The sequence below is a fragment of the Macrobrachium rosenbergii genome, chromosome 28 (assembly GCF_040412425.1).
Source record: "Macrobrachium rosenbergii isolate ZJJX-2024 chromosome 28, ASM4041242v1, whole genome shotgun sequence".
Lineage (NCBI taxonomy): Eukaryota > Metazoa > Arthropoda > Malacostraca > Decapoda > Palaemonidae > Macrobrachium > Macrobrachium rosenbergii.
The window spans coordinates 4715001-4735696 of NC_089768.1; the positions used below are offsets into that span (position 1 = coordinate 4715001).

A 20696-nucleotide genomic window follows, 5' to 3' on the forward strand; every position below is an offset into this window, starting at 1 on the left:
TACACACAAATTCTACTCAGCTCCTTTGGTTTACAGTCTGGTTTTTTAAGTAAAAGGAAAAATAAATTAGTGAATGGAGGTCCGAGGAGTAGCCCAAAAAAGCTACAGCTATTTCCCCCATTATTCCATAAAATGTTCAGTGTCGCCGAAGATGGGGTTGGTGACAATGATGAAGAAAAAGCGGACGCCAAGAAAACAAGAAAAGATGCTGTAACTGCACAAAGCCAACACCCAGGCGTTGCCATGGCAACGGGATAAATATTGTTGTGGCGGTATTGCTTCGATGTTTCTGAGCGTGCTACTAGTATCTCTCTCTCTCTCTCTCTCTCTCTCTCTCTCTCTCTCGTAAACACACACACGCGCGCGCGCACACACACGAACAAGGTTAATGGTCATTCAATTGAGCTGTTCTTTGGACTAAGCATTTTCCCCTCATTAATGGAGGCATCAATTAGAATCGTCGCATTTATATTCTGCGTCAGTGGATTTCACACGAAAGCTTCCGACAAGAAGGCTATTCTGAATGTTTTGGGTATTTCATTAATTCCGCATAATAAATATTTACATGCCATTCTCCTTTTATCTCCCTCTCCCTCTTTTTGTCGAAAGACACGATCATGACTCTCTCTCTCTCTCTCTCACCCATCTACCTGTACACAGGATCACTCGCACACACATTTTCTTGTTGCTGTTAGAACTGGCTTGAACTCCTTGCTAAAGGCCATCTCACACTGGTGCTTCCCTTATAGTGGAACGGCCTTGCCAAATATCACGATTGTGATTTTTCTTATGTAGGTACGAAATACGGTATACAATAACACCAACCTCTACTAAGCATGTTTAGTTAATGATCTGGCTTATAAGTATCCCAGAATATCTGTAGCATCCATACTCCAAAATGATTACTAGAAGAGAGGTACATGAAATTAACAGATTTTGAATGGTATTAGATGTACAAAATTTTGCATGTTTGTACTTCCATTAATTTCAGAATTAGTGCGCGTGTTTGTGTGTGAGAGAGTGTGTCAGTGTGAGTGCTTGCATGTGATGGATTCAAAAAGTAAAGTGGTTTTTGAGGCTATGGCAAATACTTATATTTCTTATACTGTAAACTGACAAACTGATTATTTATATATATTTCATCATCAAAAGCACCAACAGTTTAATGCTATGATGCGATGGCGCGGAAGCGTCTACTGCAGCTCAAGTAAAATGTATCTGTGTACTCGTATGCATGAACTAAAATGGTCTTTTTCCTTCAAAGAATGACGCAATGAAGCGTCCTCGCTGCGACCCTTGGCCTGCAGGTCTGAAACTCACCTTGGAAGGGGCAGCCGCTTCATCTATTTCTCCCCCAGGTCCAAGGTTTGTAGTGATAAGTAAACCTATAAGTGTCAGGGTGTCGCAAATCTAAGAGATCATTAAGCATACAAAAACACTCAAAACACATACATGTATATATAAATATATATATATATATATATATATATATATATATATATATATATATATATATATATATATGTGTGTGTGTGTGTGTGTGTGTGTGAAGTGGGAGAATATTCGCAGTGACTATAATTTTTCACAATCCTGTAATGCACATGTTTAAATCTACAAATTTAGGGCTTGAAGGTGTATGATTAATCATGAAATAGGAATAAGAAAGTATCCATATCTAATCTAATTATGTAATAACAAACAAATATACTAATAAGTGTTAACTTGAGCAAGTGTGTTCGTGGAATCTTCACTTTACCTTAAAGAGAAATTATTAATATATTAATTGACAACTGTAAATTTGGTGCATCTGAAACAATTGGAAATACATGAAAGTATCAACGGGCGGAAATGGGAAAGCAAGATAAACCACAAGGTCCCATTCCCAACAACGGCTCTAAATGAAAACTGGTTTACAAAGAGAGAAATAATGTGGGTAAACAAGGAAGCCGTAAGCCGCCAACCTTTAACCACGCCTCAGGAGATACCCAGTGCATCCCACGAGAGTCCTTTGCCAGCCATTCCGGATCCTATGGCTTTCTCTCAGAAGACCTCAAGACGTCAACAGAAAAAGAAAGACTCTTCTTGTATGATGTAAAGTGAATGGTACTATACCAAGTATCTGAATTTAATCCAAAGTTTTGAATGGAAATACTATGGCCAAGCATGCACGCTACACACACCTATCTATACCATATAGACATACATACATATAAACACACACATCCACAATATACACACATATATACATACATACATACATACATACATACATATATATATATATATATATATATATATATATATATATATATATATATATATATATATATATATATATATATATATATATATATATATATATATATATATATATATATATATATATATATATATATGTGTAAGCAAGCCATTTTCCTCACCGGAGTAGTTCCACATGAAAATATACTCTCCCATTCATATTCAAACGCCTATTTCGTAGATGTGCAGAACATTTCGAAATCATGAATCTTTCATCTCCCTTTCGCAGCTCTTTCACCTTGCACTCTCTCTCTCCCCAGCTTCCAGGATATTAAGGCCTTTGCTGTCCAGATGCTTTTCCTCTCCACCTATACAGCATTTTCCTCGTCTTCTTTCACTCCTTTCTACTCTAAGTTCCAAATTATATAGTCCTCTATGTTGCATATCATTGTTCATACTTTCCACATGACCAGTCATCTGAAAAGATGGAGTGATGTTGAAAGTTCAAACCTGTTTTCAAGAGAAGAAGTAAAAGGTGAAAGTTACGAGGGTCAATGGAAACAAGGGAGATAGATCAACGAAATGCTGATATGGATAGTGAAAGAATACTAGTGGTTGACTGATACAGTCATCGAGGAGCCAGTGAGAGGAAATGTGAGACACATAACACGAGAAGCAAGAGATGACGGTTTATAAAACTGTGGCAGTCAAGACAAGCTCCGGGGCACCTTCGGCGATGCCGCCCTTGAGACAGAGAAAAGAGGGAGTTGAAGTGGTTGGACAGCAACATAAAGAGATCCTAAATATAAAAGAAACGGGAATGGAAGTTCATTCTAAAGGCTAAAACGCGGATGCAACTAGGGACTGAAGGGGCGCTACAAACACCTTTTAGCAATGCCTACAGTGTACCACTTGAGGGTAACCGACGGCACTGCACTCCGTGGCAGAAGGTTATTTTCAATGGACTTTGATGAAGAGAGGAACAGCTATGAAAGCAGAAGTTATTACGCCGCCTGCTTTGTGGATAAGAAGGATGGGTATTGACCTGGAAAGGTGGGAACAAGGATATAGGCAAGGGAGCAATTTTAGCAAGGGTGAAAAGATGGGCGGCGTCGAGAGGTACCTTTGTCATGTGGATACTAATAAGAACGATGATTTTATGAAAAGATGCATAATTGATCATAAGGACCTATCATCCAAGAAGCATGGAAGTGTATATAGGTTAAAGCTGAGTGACAAAGTATATTTCAGAGGCTGATGGACACTAATGAGCCTTCTGTCAAGGCATAAAAGCTTGATTCAACACTTCGGAGTGATTCCCAGTGGAACTGCGGTTGATTTTTTCAAGAACCAATGCTTGCTTCATAACACGCACATTCACATACATACATACATACATACATACATACATACATATGCTTAAAAAATCACAGTAGATGCACGTGAATTCAGTATACAAGCGAATAGCACCGGAAAATGACAGGCAGAAGTTCAGTACCAAGCGCTTTCACGTGTTATTCACGCATCTTTGGGTGTGTGTATGTTTGTTATGTTGTTATGACGACCCTTCTATATATATATATATATATATATATATATATATATATATATATATATATATATATATATATACACACACGCGCACACACACATATATATATATACACACACACACGAATGGATATTTTCAGCATGTGGATTCGTTTTCATTGTTAGATGATATAATAAGACGCTAATTTATTCAACATATGTTTAACAAAAACAATGCGTCATTATTTGAAAACCTAATAAAATTTACAAATTACATAATTGTTTTTCTATAAGAACGCCTATACTGAATTAGATTCCAGTTTTATTCCTGTAAAAGTTCATGGAATAGTTACAATGGAATATGACTTCATTGTTCATGACCCATATTTACATGAGTTCTTCAGTCCATAGGGCTTGCCTGATTTCTCCTTCCTTGATGACTACGAGAGCAGCAATCACACACGGAAGGTATTTAGATAGAAAAATAGTGTTTCCTTACATTTAACGTTAGTATACGTTGTGATAAGCAAAGGAACGGTTAGCTTACAACTGAAACTACGCACGATCTAGCAAACAGAATCGTCACTATCCCCAAAGAACGTGAGAAAAAGAGAAGCCTTTAAAAAGACAACTGGTCAGGGTTGCACAAAAGGAGGAGTCATGTCCTACGTCACGCCATATAATTAAGATTCGGCGAAGGAGTTTTCTGCTGCAGCTTCTCATAAGAAATTATTCTTTTCGGATACAATAGCTCATTATATCATCAGACTACACTCACTTCATACTCGACGGTTAATTTATTGGAGATCAAGGTCAAGCTCCAGTACTGTACCGTCCAGAAACTCATAAAGTCCACTGATTGATCTCGAGTAGCGAAGAGGCAAAAAAACCGAACATACAGGTTTGCACAGTTTGAAGGGAAGTCCAGATTTCTTCTGAGAACTACTGAGCCTTTTCTTCCTCCAGTTCGGAGAAAAGTTGCAAACTATCCGTGGAAATTTCTAATCGATACAAATTCGGTAAGAAAATTAAGCAAGAAAAAAGTACAAGTTGTTCAAAGTAAGTAAACAAAAGTAGAAGGGTCTATAAAATCTATAAAACGTTTCATTTCCTACATATAAAAAGAATGTCTACAAAGAGAGTACAAAATATTGTCACTGTAAGACGTCGCATGGATCAGTTGGTTATTGTCTTTCCAACGGGAAAATATTTACAGTTCCTGGGTGTTACTCCCACACTCACTGACATTTTATCAGTGCAGTCATAAGTCATGAAGGGAACAAGAGTGAAGTGATGGAATGCGTTCTAAAGCACTTCCTTCGTCTCCCTGCTCTTGCTTCAGGATTATTTACAATCACTCCCTGATAATTCCACCATTTTCAAATAAAACATACAATACATCAGATTGTAATGCTGTTTCTGATTATCTGGGTATGATTTGTTCAACTCTGTTTTCATATGGGAACAAAACGATCAAAATTTATCTTTCAATCATATATGCATTGACAATAAAAACAAGTAAAAAATGCGCCGAAGTTTTTTCGGCGCAATGGAGTTTTCTGTACAGGGAATATGCTATATGAGACAAGGCCCATGAAACTTTCAACCACGGCCAGGTGGTGGCCTGTCCTATAGCGTTGCCATACGCACGATCATGGCTAACTTTAACCCTAAATACAATAAAAACTACTGAGGATAGAGGGCTGCAATTTGGTATGTTTGATGATTGGAGGGTGGATGGTCAACATACCAATGAGCAGCCCTCTAGCCTCAGTAGTCTTTAAGATTTGAAGGCGGACAGAAAAAATGCTAACAGCAAAATTGCGGACAGAAAAGTGCGGACGGACAGACAAAGCTGTCTCAAAAGTTTTCTTTTACAGAAAACTAAAAATGGGAAAGTCATATTTATCTTTCTACGGGAATAATGAGAGAGTTGTCCATTTACACTCGGACGCTGGTGCTAAGTTTGACCAAACTGTGAACCCTTATTCATATTTCAGGATTGTCGAAGTCAACTGGAGAAAACAAAGTTCTTGTTCCAACGCAATACTCAGCTCCAGCACCAGGTTAACAGATGTGATAGCACATTTTCCAGCGACAGTTACGTCATGTACAAAAACATGAATCACTTAAGACACAAGAGAGGACTCTGAGAACACAAATTCTCCCGACACCAAAGAAATTTACTTTTAAACCAAAATAAACCAAATTACAACTGACAACATTACTCAGTGACCATGGCGTACAGTGCGAGCAGCATTTGAAATCGAGATCTGGATTCGTCTTAAAATCTAATAAATTTTCTTGGCCCACAGCTCAGCCTTCTCAGCAAAATCCGACTGAAATTCAGTGAAAGATATCTCGGATCTGCTCTAGAATCCAGATCTATATATAAACCTAATTTACTTTTCCAGGGGCCCTTCGTCTGTAGAAAAAAAATATATATATGAATACTGGGTCTGCATCCAACTCTACTTCTGTCATAAAATTAAACAACACGTTGTTTGTCCACTCTCCAGCCACCAGCAAAATTTCATTTAAAGCAATCAATGTTTTGAAAAATCTTCAATAATAAGAAAACCTGAGTCATGGATGAATGCTGGCGAGGGACAGAACACGACAGCGACGACGACCTGCTGTTATCTTACCTCTCCCAAAGGAGGTTACCACCTTGCCTCTCTTCCAAGACACCAACTCCGCCCCACACACACTAACGAACCCACCCAGGGGTACCAGCCGCCCATCCACCACAACTTTCTACTGGAATACCAAAGACGCCTTACGAATTGGGCATTTTGACTTTGACACATTTTGCGGTTTCATAACAACATTCCTCCTGGCCTGGAACAAACTTCGCATTTACAAATTCCCTTCTAACTGATGACCATGACGCAAAACTGGAGATATTACATAGCTCTGACGTGATACTCATTCATTTTCTGTCTTATATCTCGCTGGCCTTTTTGAATTATTCATGATCTCCATACGAAAGTCAACAACTCCTTTCATAATATTTTCTTTACATCACTAAATGATTAACAGACTTCTCGGAGACAGACAGACAGAAAGGGAGAGAAGGAGAGGTGAGGGGACGGGGAGTTAGGAAATCAGTTTCATTTCGAACAAAAAGTAGATATCGATCAACATAAAGGAAACAAGTTTGCCCTTAGCTTGAGCGTGAGTGAGAGTATAAGCTCGACATTGCGCTGACTCTTCTAACAGGTCTCGATGCCAGTGGCGTAGCCAAGCGGGGGTGGGGGAGATTGCCCCCAATTGACAATAAATAGTTGTATTAATAACAATAAAATTATAAGCAGCTTTTCAAGATTGTCGATATTTTTTCGGGGGAAAATATGGCCAAATTTGTTTTTTGTGTTTGCGTGAATTCATTCAACTCTCATTCTACACACACTCACACACACATATATAATATATATATATATATATATATATATATATATATATATATATATATATATATATATATATATATTATATATTAACTTTATCACTTACACAGTTGTTCTGTGCATTAGTAGAATTACTAAAAGGACCTCATTCAACTCTATGTTCTAATTCTTTTCTCTTAGTTTTGTTGTGGATTTTTGTAAACGCTTCCCTATTTTTTTTTTTTTTAAATTACATTGTAACCCCCTGATGGCCGGTTTTTTGTTGGAAGCCTCGTACGTGTTTTCATCGTTTAGCAATTGTTCTAACTTGTTCGCGTAGTCTGTGGCATCCATTACTACTACCGGGGCCCCCTTTGTCTGCCTCACAAATCTTTATGTCCTTGTATTTTCCTAATCTATAAAGGGCCATATATATATATATATATATATATATATATATATATATATGTGTGTGTGTGTGTGTGTGTGTGTGTAATATACATATATATATATATATATATATATATATATATATATATATATATATATATATATATATATATATATATATATATATATATATATATATGAATAACACATATGTGTGTGCGTATATGTATGTCTGTAGCCTACGTATGTATGTATATGATGAATGTAGCCAGTATATCTTTTTTTAGCTTCCGATATATTCATATTTTTTGCACATGTAGACTTGATATTGGTTTCGGGGACGTCTTGTAGGTTCCTGATTAGCCTATTCTGAAAAAGCATTAACAATAAAAGTTTGCAAGTCGAAACAGGCAAATACCTAAAACCTGTGTTGAATGCGTTCTGGAGGCCCGTCCCGATTGACATTGCATCATTGGCTGCATTGTATGGTCTGCTGTGAATTTTCTATTTTATTATTCATTTATTTTAAATTCTCGGAGACACTGAGAATAGACGCCTTCAATAAAGATTAAAGACTAAGACAGTAGAAGTTCCCCAAATGAGTGGGAAAGGGGGTGAGCTAAATATATATATATATATATATATATTTATATATATATATATATATATATATATATATATATATATATATTATATATATATATATATATATATACGAGTGTATATATATATATATATATATATATATATATATATATATATATATATATATATATATATATATATATATATATAGTCACGAAAAATTTTGCAATATTGAAAATCGTCTTGACTGTTTGGCCCCCTCCGATCAAAAATCCTGGCTACGCCACTGCTCGATGCTTCATTTATCGGAATATATGAAATATGTTGGTGAAACTCAAAAATGGGCCATTAGTCATTATAATTAAACTTTTCGAAATGAATGAATGCATAAACAAAAGATAAGCAAAACGGAAAATTGGACTCTGCATGACAACAGCTACTTCTGTTTGAATTCCAAACCATTTTTATCCTTAAGTCCCTATACAATGTGTCAACTCAGCAAAGCTTACTCTGAGCAACATGGGTTGCGTTACATGGGAGCCATATTTTCTGACTTGAAATTACACCCGTACTAGATGTGGTGGATTCAGTATACCTGAACACTGGAAAAAACTGCATGAATGCTATCTTTTTAAATTTTTTTCTTAGTAGAAATACTATACAAGCCTTTATCAGTTTCAAGTTATATCTTGAAAAGATAAAATTCAACGCCTGGACCATAAGAGTTAAATGGATCGGTAATGATTAAGGGAGACTGTGAAAGCATTTGATGGTTACGAGCTACTGAAGCGACTATGCAATCCAATTATGTCAGCGGAACATGTACGCAGAAACAGAGCTGGAACGAAAAACATTTAATCGACCCTCCTAGAAAGGAAACAGGCGCCACAGGCGACGTGACGTCTATCGTGATCTCCCCAACTTTCACCTCTTAAAGGAACTTTGGACTAATAAAATCCTTGGAAGTGTCGAGTCAAGTAGGGGAACGACAGCCAACCTACCGGGGCGAAATAAACAGTTATATTCGAAATGGAAGACGCAGCATCAAAGATAACTTTTTGCACCACAAATGACAGCAATGCCGTTAAGTGGCAGTGATGCGCAATGGTGTCTCTACGCAAAGGAAAATTTTCCACAAATACGCATAATCACGCAAATATTTTTGAGCATTTGAGTAATTTGTTGTGGAGATTACATGTATATATACGTATGTATGTATGTATGTATGTATATATATATATATATATATATATATATATATATATATATATATATATATATATATATATATATATATATATATGTGTGTGTGTGTGTGTGTGTGTGTGTGTGTGTGTGTGTGTGTGTGTGTGTATTAAAACCCATATCATAAAACTTGTTCATTTCTACACTGCGAAACAAGAACTAGCTAAACTTTGGAGTGTGATGCTCACAGTAGAAGATTACCAATTTTATTTAATTAATTACTGAAGTTTTCTTATCATCTACAGAATGGTCATGTACCTGGTAGTGCATCACTGTATATATATATATATATATATATATATATATATATATATATATATATATATATATATATATATATTATAAATATATAAATACGTATGTGTGTGTAAGTGCGTGTGGATGTTGCGTGCGAATGCATGTGCGTGAATGTATAAATGTATACCTTCTCCGTTCTGTGTTCTTTCGTAAAGTGTTGGCAAATGATTCTTGAAACGTCTGTGCTTTTCTGGATTTTCATGACTCCTTCCAAATGCCTTAGTTTTCAAATTCTTGCAATTTTGCTCTTCAGTGTTCACCTTTTATTTCCTTTAAAGGTTTACTTTAAAGATTTACCTCTTTCAGTTATTGTGACAGTGCGAAATTTCATGAAATACTGTAAACCTTAAGTTAATAACAATGATATTCAAACTTGGCATGTTGGGGTTTGGTATATTACTCGTAATTAAATCCAAGTAGTGTTTAGTGCAATCATCCTTAAAAGCACATAACGCGAGAGAAGTAACTGAGTGAGATCTTAATCACGTGAACCCGTCAGGAATTAAACTCTCCTGGAACTAAATTGACTGGAAAGATGCAGGGTCAGTAGCCCAAGACTTATTAAGTTGCGGCAACTTGACACTAGCATATGAGTGAAGTGTATTATAGAAGTGCAACAGCGATCCCTCCCCTCATCAGAGCATTCTCGCTGTTGTATTAATCAACACCAGCCGGGTATTCATTGGGTTTCTCGAGGCCGTTCAGACATGGTAATAACCACAGACGTCATTCAGTAGCCCTTGAATATGACGATTTAGTCTCGGTCGTCGATAATTCATAACACCTCACAGTTGCCGAGACATCTCTGGGTTCACTGAACCTCACTTCGCGTCATTCAAAAGGCCTGTTAGGCTATCTCACTTGGGACTACCCTTAGACAATGTGTTCATCGTTCGAAAGGTTTATTTTGCCTCGTCTTCAGGTCTCTTCACAATATTCAGGACGTCCCGCTCTCTTCAGGTCGCACGAGATCTTTTGTCTGACCACTGCCAAGAGATCATTCGTTTACTTCACACAAGAAGTCAAGATGAAGCTCTGGCTCTTTGGATTCACTGGGAATCAACATTTTAGGTATTTATTTTAGCTCTGATTAAAAAGATATTGGATGCTTAAAACTGTGAAGGTTTTATTTGAGGAAGGTGAGACGTAGTTTTTTTTTTTTTTAACCATTATTAGCGTACGACACAATACTAAGTTCATAGCTTTTCGTTTGTTTTGTCTGCGATGGGACAAAATACTACTCACTGCAAATCAATTTGAATTGCTTATCAGAAGAACTTGTTATCACTCACAGAAGCTGTAATCTAACAGCTGCTTGAACTTACTGCTAAACTTAGCTGAGACTTGTTTACTCTCAATATGAAGGAGTAAGTGATCGGAAATACTCTAAATTTTCTGACTTTAATCGGAAATAACTGAAGATGACTCTTATTTTGACCATATGAATGTAAATAATAACAGCGCAGAGACAGGGAAGTAGCAAAGCTTCACCGACAATTAATTACAGAAATGAAACGAGAACCTGAGAGAGAAAATGAAAGACTGAACTACCTACTAAAATATGAAGACAGATGCAAACAGAAATGTGAGACGCCAACGAAACTTTTGAAGTACAAAGGGACGTCACAGAAATACTAAAAACTGAATACAACATGAAAAATAAGCTGGAACAAGGGAGACGAGAAAAGGTGAAGATAAAGGAAGAATAACGCTGAAGTGAGAGAGAAGAGAAGGTGTGCGACATTCTGAATAAGCCAGTCTAATCAAAGAAAGAAAAGCTTTTCCTTTGTTTCATGGGAGAGGTTGGATATTTTTCAGCACTTTTCAAAATATTACTCTCTCAAACCTGTCTACGTGGCCAAACCACTCCTCTCACTCGTAAACATTCCGAGGTAAAGAGCTGCATTTATTACTGATTTAGATAACGTATTAAAATGTTGTAATAGATTTCATTTTAGGAGCAATCAGCGGAGAAACTTTGTATAACGGCCAATTTTTTTCTCTATTTATCTATTTTTCAAGAGTGGTAACCAAACATATTTCAGATTGCTTCTTGTCATGCTGTGGCAGTTTAGGAAATAATTGTAATAAAGGAGTGTATATAACAACATTTGTAGAACTGAAATTTATTGGCCATTTTCAGACGTATATCGGTCATGAATAATTTTCGCTCCCCAATCATAATTATGCGAATAGGAGGCACTCCCCTGTCACTCTTATAATTATGTTATCTACTCCCCAAGTCTCTATTGCACGTGGATTATTTAATTCCAATAAAAATTAACAGGAAACAAATCCTCTAAGGGGTGCTTATGACCACAAATAAATCATGATACTTACAATTAGGCTTACTCTAACAAGGGATATCTACTATGGAATGACCACAACAGAATGATCAATTGTAAAATAAAGTCGGCATAATCTAACAAAAAAGTATTTGCTACGTGATGTTTACAGGCAAGATCCATCGCTTGAACGACACCAGCACAATGGGACAAGACATTATATCAAGAACTTGAACTCTTGTATTCGACAATCATCATCTTTTGTCTTTCAACTTCTCTTTAGACACCCTCCAGGAGCATTTCCTTCAGTGCAGCCTTCATTTCTCTACCCCGCCAATTCCCGCTTGTATTCCTTCTTCGAAGGCTCCCTCCAACAACCGCCAAAGCTTCCTGCTGACTCAACGACGCCATCCCCACATTTTTTATACTCCTCATTCATTCTTCTGCTTAGCTGTTATTAGCCCCTTTTCATTTTTTAACAATTTCCTCCCCATATTCTATCATCCCTGAAAGCCAAGGTAGGTGGCATAGAAAGGGAGGGTGGATGAGACTGGTTAGGACTGACTGGAGGGAAATGAGAATGACAAATCTTGCGCAGAATCTGTCCTGAAAGTGCCTTTATGGCTGCAATATACTTGGAGAAGGTAACATGGCTAGAAACAAGTTACTTGATGCGTACATATTCAACCATTAAGTTGCTGAAACGATACCGAAATTAAAAATAAATTTGTGGCTATAAATGTTAATTTGATAGGTACTTAGCCTATACACTGACATACACACATATATACACATATATATACACTCATACATACATACATACATACATACATACATACATACATACATACATACATACATATATATATATAGATATATATATATATATATATATATATATATATATATATATATATATATATATATATATATATATATATATATACACACATACATAATCAATCTACGACCTAAAAGTATTTAAAAAGAATATGTTACATTATTCCCAAAATTTTATAAAACAACATTAATGATACCTTCTACTCCTTCCATCTAATAAAATACTGGTCAATAACAAATGGCAGCAAACGAACTAGGAAAGCTTTTGAAAAGGCAAAGCAAAGGACATTTTTGTTCTTATATATCCTCAGTGTTCTGAATACGCAACAGGAAATTTCGGTTTCGTTTTCATTTCTCCCATTGTCATAACTCTTCACTACGGGATGCACCAACGCCGTAAAACAAATATTCATCACAGCTGTCGTTTAGTTTGCAATGGAATTTGCTGGCTGGCTAACCACATTCATTTACTCCGTTTTTCGTAAATGAACCATTTTATTAAATTACACTGACAAGACCAGATATTTACCAGAAACCATGCGCATTTGTTGCTCTCTAGCTGAGAGGGAGAGAGAGAGAGAGAGAGAGAGAGAGAGAGAGAGAGAGAGAGAGAGAGAGAGAGAGAGAGAGAGAGAGAGAGAATTCATTCAGGCTCCATATGTGAGGAAAATGTGGCTCATGAGAGCCAGAAGAAGCAGAATTACTGCGACATTTTATGTTAACGGGCGTGCAAGATGCTTGCAAGTGGCCAAGAAAAGCCTCCAGTAAGTTGCAATATCTGGCATGCAAAGTTCTCTCCTCTGTTAATAGCTCCAACTGTTTTTTTTTTTTGAAGTAAAAGACTATCGCTCCCTTTTCCTTTTAAAGATACTCTAGCAATAAATGTTTTAGATTATACCAAAATTAACTTTTCAGCTAACTGTAAAACTCCTTACTAAGCCTAAAACTGAAGGAATGGGCATCTAAGTTATCACTATACCACTTGTTTCCAGAGATTTTAAACACTTTCTCGTCAATAATTAACTCTTTGTACTTCGGAACTCATAAACATTTTAAGCATTCAACTGACTAATAAAATTCAGGACTTTCTCATAAGACTTTTCTTATATTATGCTACTTTCCTAAAAAATGAAATGGTTCGCTGAGTTTCAATAAGCAAATCACCTGTGCATCATAGAATTTATTTATTCGTTCGATAGAATTACACTATGGAAAAAGTAGCATTGCATTTAGGAATGATTTGAAATATGAGAACTTAGAAGCTAAAGTAAAAGAATAATGACAAACAAAACCTACTCGCGTGGAGTTGGATAAAAGTGGATAATAAATAGGAAGCAAAACTCAAAATGAAAATAAGAGTTGAAATAAAAAGTCCAGAGTATGCAGAATCAGTCATGCTTTGTTCCAGATGAATAAAGTTTTTTTTTTTTTTTGGAAGACACAACGAAACTATCTTTAGACAGAAGAGGCGTTCGAGCAGAAGAATCCTTATGGGTGATAAGCTTGCTAAGTACTGTAGTAATGTTATTAGCCCTCATGAAAAGGCAGGAAAATAGAGACGTTTTATGAGCTAGAAATTATATTATCTTTGGAACACTCACAGATGTAATAAATCAAAATTTACCAAGTTTACATTATCGCAAAGATAATGTTATATGAAAGAAAAATGGAAAATGATCCAGATACATTTTATAAAATGAAAATGGTGTCATCTCAATCTGCAAGTCTGTGATTTATCGTATGATCGAAGAATAACTTCCAGCATCTACCCACACGTCATACCAGGTAATGAGCCACTAGTCTTTCCTTTCATCATCCATCTGTGACTCGTCATTTACAGCAACTCGGCACTCGTACAGTGTTCGAAACCTCCCCGCTAAGAGACGACCTCTTTCCAGGGTATTTCAGTACCCCAGTCCTTGCAAGCAATCAAATCCCGTGCGTATCTGTAATGCAACAGTGAGGGCGCGGGGTCTCCACCCAACGCTCAGGATACCAGCCGCTGACACAAAGGCATCGCAGCCTCCACGGGGATTTATAACGCTTCCTACTACCTTCTGCCCTATTAGTTACTTCACAATCTATAGTAAGTGACGTCAGTCTGGTTGGAACGGCTTTCCTATATACTCTAAAGTCTTCTTACCAAGACAGATGTACCGGTGATATTCGAAAGGTCTATAAAATGTTTCCTGGAAACTGCAGAATGACTCTAAACTCTCACTTAAAGTTATCGTGTAGACCGAAGGTGTTTCTAAAGGAAACTGCATACAAAGACAGACAGACACACACATACATATATATATAGATATGGAGAGAGAGAGAGAGAGAGAGAGAGAGAGAGAGAGAGAGAGAGAGAGAGAGACAAGCAGACAGAGGGAGGAGGAGAGAAAAGAAAAGGAATTTGCAAATTGTGTGTGAACTTTACCTTATGGCTTACCCATGTCGGACACCTCCACATGTTGGTTGCTAAGTAACGAAACCTCCGGGCATGTTGCTCCCTCACAGTGATGCCCCGCGATGGCTTCCTTGAGGGGACATCTTCCTAGGCCTTCAGCGTCTCTTTCAGGAGTCCTGAGTGGTGGGCTCCTCCTCCTCTTCCTGCGGCGTCGTCTTCTCGTCAGCTCTTCCTCCTCGACCCCTCCCTCGACCAGATTCACAGGTTGTGCCACTGTTATGGACTTGGTGGAAGGTGGGCGCGCGCTCTTGCGGGAGGAGATGCAGGAGCAGAGTAGGAAGAGGAGGAGACGGCTACGATGGCCTTAATATCAAGCCTCCGTGTTTTGTCTCTTACCGACGCGCTCCTTTCCGCCAAACGACTTCGCACTTCGGTTACTGTGTATTACGTCTTCACCTCCGTGTCTTGTCTATACTGCATGATGTTGGGTTTAACGCGACTTATACAGTGAGTGATTGATTTCTGATTTATTTGTGGTAACTATTTAAAGGTAAGAACTTTCAAGATTCCCAAAAACTAACGTCTAAACGAAGTCAGATGTGAAGCTTTTTCTAAATTTTGAATTTGCGAATGACCTAAAACACCCGGATACGCACTCAGGGAGCTCAAATTTTTCAGGGATAGCCGGTGACAACATTTGCCGCTGAACGTCCCGTTATTTGGAGGTTGTTAGAACGAGAGTCCTCTGTTAACTCGAGATCTTAAATAGAGATACACACGTGTTTACATCTAACAAATGTATTTTTTTATTTCTTTGTCAAACATCATCTCCTACTTCATGTTATCTTTGTCCGTGGGGTACGGTTGAATGAACACTACCAGTTGCCTCTTTTGCTACTGATGCTGCCTCCCTTAGAGTCTGCAAATCACGAGAGGGCCGCCCATTCTGCGACGCCTTGTCGGGTGATGCAGGTGGTGAGGTGGTAAGCGCCGGGGTGGGGGGGAGACACTACTGCTATTTGTTGTGGTAGTTGAGGAGGTGGAGGTGGTGGAGGTGGGGACCCTTGGACACCCACTCACCATGCTGAACGGCGCGCTCTCTCCTCCACCACGGCTTCCCCTCTTCTGGTCTCGCCTCGTCCGCTCAACCTCCACCACCCCTCTCTCTCTCTCTCTCTCTCTCTCTCTCTAACTCGCGCAAACATCTCTCTCTCTCTCTCTCTCTCTCTCTTCTCTCTCTTTCTCTCTATCTCACACACACACACTCTCTCTCTCTCTCTTTGAATTCGCAAAAATCTCTCTTCACCTCTGGCTCATCTTAGAATCGTTAAGAAACTTTCACAGGCATAGCAGTAAGGTTGTTTGTTACTATGATCTAATTGAAAATAAAATGGAAGTCGTTAACCGCAATTTAAAATATTGTCCAAACATGTAAATAACAATTTAACTCTCTCTCTCTCTGTATCTCTCTCTCATATATATATATATATATATATATATATATATATATATATATATATATATATATATATACATATATATCTTTTATCCATAGTGATTCTTTCCTTTACCACTCTTTCCTTCCCCCTCCCTGTCTAAGAGATCCTTTCCCCTAATATACAAACACACACAGTATTCTCTCTCTCTCGCGCTCTCTCTCTCTCTCTCTCTCTCTCTCTCTCTTAGTCGGCGCATGCGCCATGAATGGGTCTGATCAATAGCCTATCTCGCATGCCAACCTCCAGCCCACTCCGACTAACAGCGGCTACGTGCCATTACAACCTGGTCTTACGTTCCTCTCATTCTGTCGCTCTCTTTCTCTTTCCCCCTTTACCAACAGCAGCCCTTCCCTGCCCTAAGAAGGTATTGTCAAATTCACAGTCATCGCAAAAAGCAAACATGTCAAACACTGAAGAGAAATAATTGCAGGGAGAGGTATGGAAATAAGGAATTCCTTCGTATTTATCACCTGTTCGTTTTTGTTTAAGAGATTACTACGTAGGGGAACGGAAAATAGTTATTCTCTCTATCTCAGCCTTGGTTTCCGTCATTTTGGAAGGACAAACATCAACAGAAAGGCTTTCTGAAAAGGACCGACATGAACCGGGACACTGACTGAGGAGGTCCTCCAGCCTTGCCAACAGGTTATCTACCCTGCGCTGAGCATCGCCGCGGCCATCTCCCGTAGTCCCAGGCCTTAGGTGCTACGCTTACCCTGGACAATTTCCATACATTTTAATAATAATTATGGTAACAATAATAACTTGTTTTCTAAAGACTAGGAATGGGATAATTTATATTTAAAAGAAACAATGAAACAACCAGAATAACTACACAGAAAAATTAATCCTCAAAGACAATTAAATAGACAAACTGGGTTCGCATTTGTAAGGTCCATGGCTCACTCCATTTCTAACTCCCCATTGCCAACCACCAAGCTGTGAATGGGGACAAGACCCACTTTTATAGTGTCAAGAAAGGGGCAGGAGGATGGTAACCCCATCCCATGAGACTTACCGAACACCAGGGAGCTTTACCTTTACTCCCCAAAATCCCTATAGAGGAAAAAGGGATACAATGGAAGATACTGTGTACCTAATTCACTGCTTCGGTCAATAACAGTACAGCTTATTATATAATAGAAACTAATTTGACTGACCATTCACCGATCTCGGGTCCTTCACAGGTATATATACCGAATTTCAACATGATGAACTTTCTAGAAAAAATAAAAATGTAAAAATATACTTATTTTTTCTAGACAATTCAGATTGTTGTGAGCTAACATATATTATATATATATATATATATATATATATATATATATATATATATATATATATATATATATATATATATATATATATATATATATATATATATATATATATATATATATATATTGTATATATATATATATATATATATATATATATATATATATATATATATATATATATATATATATATATATATATATATATATATATGGACTTCAGATATGAAATATAAAATTTTGAAAAAGAATGCCAGTTCCGTTTTTGTGTAACAAGCACTTTTAGTAAGAAAAAAAACCCGCACATAAAAAGCAACCATTTTAAGATATAAGCTAATATAGAAAACTTTAAAATGTGCTTATTAAATGCTACAATTCATTCTGCGCAGATGCCTATATTTTCCTTTGTTACAGTACTTTAATGGGAGTGACATTTGAGGAGTTAAATCACTTATGAAAGTGCCTTAGATAACATTCAAAATAACTTTAAACTTGTTTAATAATACCTAAGTTGTTTTCCTGCAATTGCAAAGCAAAGTTCAACTGACATAATCACCGCTACGTTCATCCACGGTTAAAAGTCAAGGAGAATCGCCGAGAATGTCGTCGTCAGTATTATCCGTTTCATAGGCCTAAACAGTTGCCCCTGTTCACAGTTTCACACATTTTACCGAGTTTTCTTCACATCAAGGTCCTTTCATATCAGCATCCCTTGTCATCCATCAAGTCACCAATTTCATGGCGTTCCTTCCTTCCTTCCTCCCAACGCGTGTGAATCACACTCTTTTCAGCAGCCTATCAATCCCTCTCTCCACATGATGAGGAGACACTGATATACTTCTATCTTTTCATATATGCAAGTCAGATAGCCACTTTCCGGTCAAGGGACGACATTTCAAGACCTTTCCACACTTGTAATTCTTTCATACACCTTAACTTTATCTTTTTTAACTGTATTCAACATGCAAATTTCACGTCCTGAAAGGGAAATGCCTTAAGAAATCCCTTTTGTTTCCATACACATGACTCTTCTTTATCAAACCCTATTCTGTGACCTTACTGCCTTTCTTCTTTGCCTATCCTGTGACTCTCTCCTTTTCTCAGCCTATCATGACCTCTTAGCTTTACTCTTGAATGCTTTTAGAATCAACCAGTTCCATTCCTCCACCACAAACATTGCCTTCTATTGCTCCATCTTCCTGTTTGTCTTTTACACTCGACCTTAATCTCGCTAAATTTTAATTTAAACCTCTACTTCATCACCCTATTTCTGACTTTACTAATAGCTTTTGCTTTTTCCTTACAATTAACAATGAGCTCAGTAACATCCGTAAACACCAGGCATTCCCAGCTCGATTCAAGATCTCTTTCCTTACATAAAACACCTTTGTCCCTGAAACGATTTGATCCAACCTGTATGTCACACTTACGTCTTGATATACTAATGACAGATTCGCTTTCGTCATCATCTCCCCCAATCACTCTCAGAAGGTTTTCTCCTATGCCACTGCATCCATAATTATTCTAGCTGAAGCTTTATCTGCGTGTAAGTATGCCATGATGTGCATGTCACACCTACTCCAGTCATTTCGAACTTCGCCCCACCCACCCCCACCCCCAGTAGAAGTTCCCGCGTTCGATTCCTTGCCGAGCCGGAATGTTTATGTGCGTTCTGTACAATCCCACTGTTTCTCTGTTTGATTTAAGTAGTGAGTTCGGTACACGGAAATAAGTTCAATGTGATGGGTTTCAGCCTGACAGAGAAAGACACAAGGCTAATAATTTCCGTGAGTAAACCCTCCATTTTCGGCTTGACTCGCTCTCCCTATATGCTGAGTTTCAGCTTAAAGTTTTTATATCTGTTGCTGATGGCGATGCGATATTTGCCTTCCAAGACACAGTTCCTGCCTTTTCTCTGACTTCTTTCCCATCTCACTCTCTGATTATCTATTTTAATGAGTATATGGCCGAACTTCTCACTTCTTTCAGTATTTTGGATGTTAAGTTGCATCACACTTCTCTTGGGAGACTGCGTTGGCTATATTGCTAAATCATCAGTAAGTGCTTTATATCATTTCCATTATTACAGCTTAAAGCTGAACTAAATCATCATTGTGTTTAATGTTGTTCTCACATCTGGGATGCTTCAACTTCTAATTCACTGATAACATAGAAAATAAGGCAATGTGTTTTATATATGTGTATATATATACATATATATATATATATATATATATATATATAATTTATATATATATATATATGTATATACTAACTGCATACATTTCATGAAAATCCCATTTTCCCTATCAATTATTTATATCATTCATCAACTGGCTCAGACAATTATGTTTTTTAGGTTTATCCCGTGCTAGTTACAGTTGGATGTGAATAAATGTTTTATATATATATATATATATATATATATATATATATATATATATATATATATATATATATATATATATGACTCACATCAGGAACGAATCTTGGTCTTTCAAAGAGAGGCCAGGGCATTAGCAATTCACTCGCAAAGGTCATGAAAGAAGTTGGAACTTAATCACTCCGTACCAGAGTTTCCCCCAGGCAGGCTACTGCTTAATATAACAGCAAATTTGACTCAACTCCCCAACCCAGCAGAAAGTCAATTGCTAGCGTTTTATTCGACTTCCTCCTTCACCAAAAAATTCACTGGTATGTTAGGAGGTAGTCTGTGAGTCAGAAAT

At 37.3% G+C, this 20696-nt stretch overlaps 1 protein-coding gene across 4 annotated transcripts in view; it reads right to left on the reverse strand.

Annotated features, from left to right (window-relative positions):
- The window catches only part of SK (small conductance calcium-activated potassium channel), a 554217-nt gene extending 537896 nt beyond the window's left edge, over positions 1 to 16321 (reverse strand). For 2 of the 4 annotated variants that reach the window (XM_067129930.1, XM_067129931.1), the window contains exon 1: positions 15237 to 16321. In XM_067129930.1, the coding sequence (XP_066986031.1) occupies positions 15237 to 15257 (21 nt within the window). In that variant the 5' untranslated portion in view covers positions 15258 to 16321. Of the gene's footprint in view, positions 1 to 15224 lie in introns of all 4 variants that reach the window. The other 2 variants (XM_067129928.1, XM_067129929.1) reach the window with 1 other exon arrangement.
- Positions 16322 to 20696: the final 4375 nt, after the last annotated feature.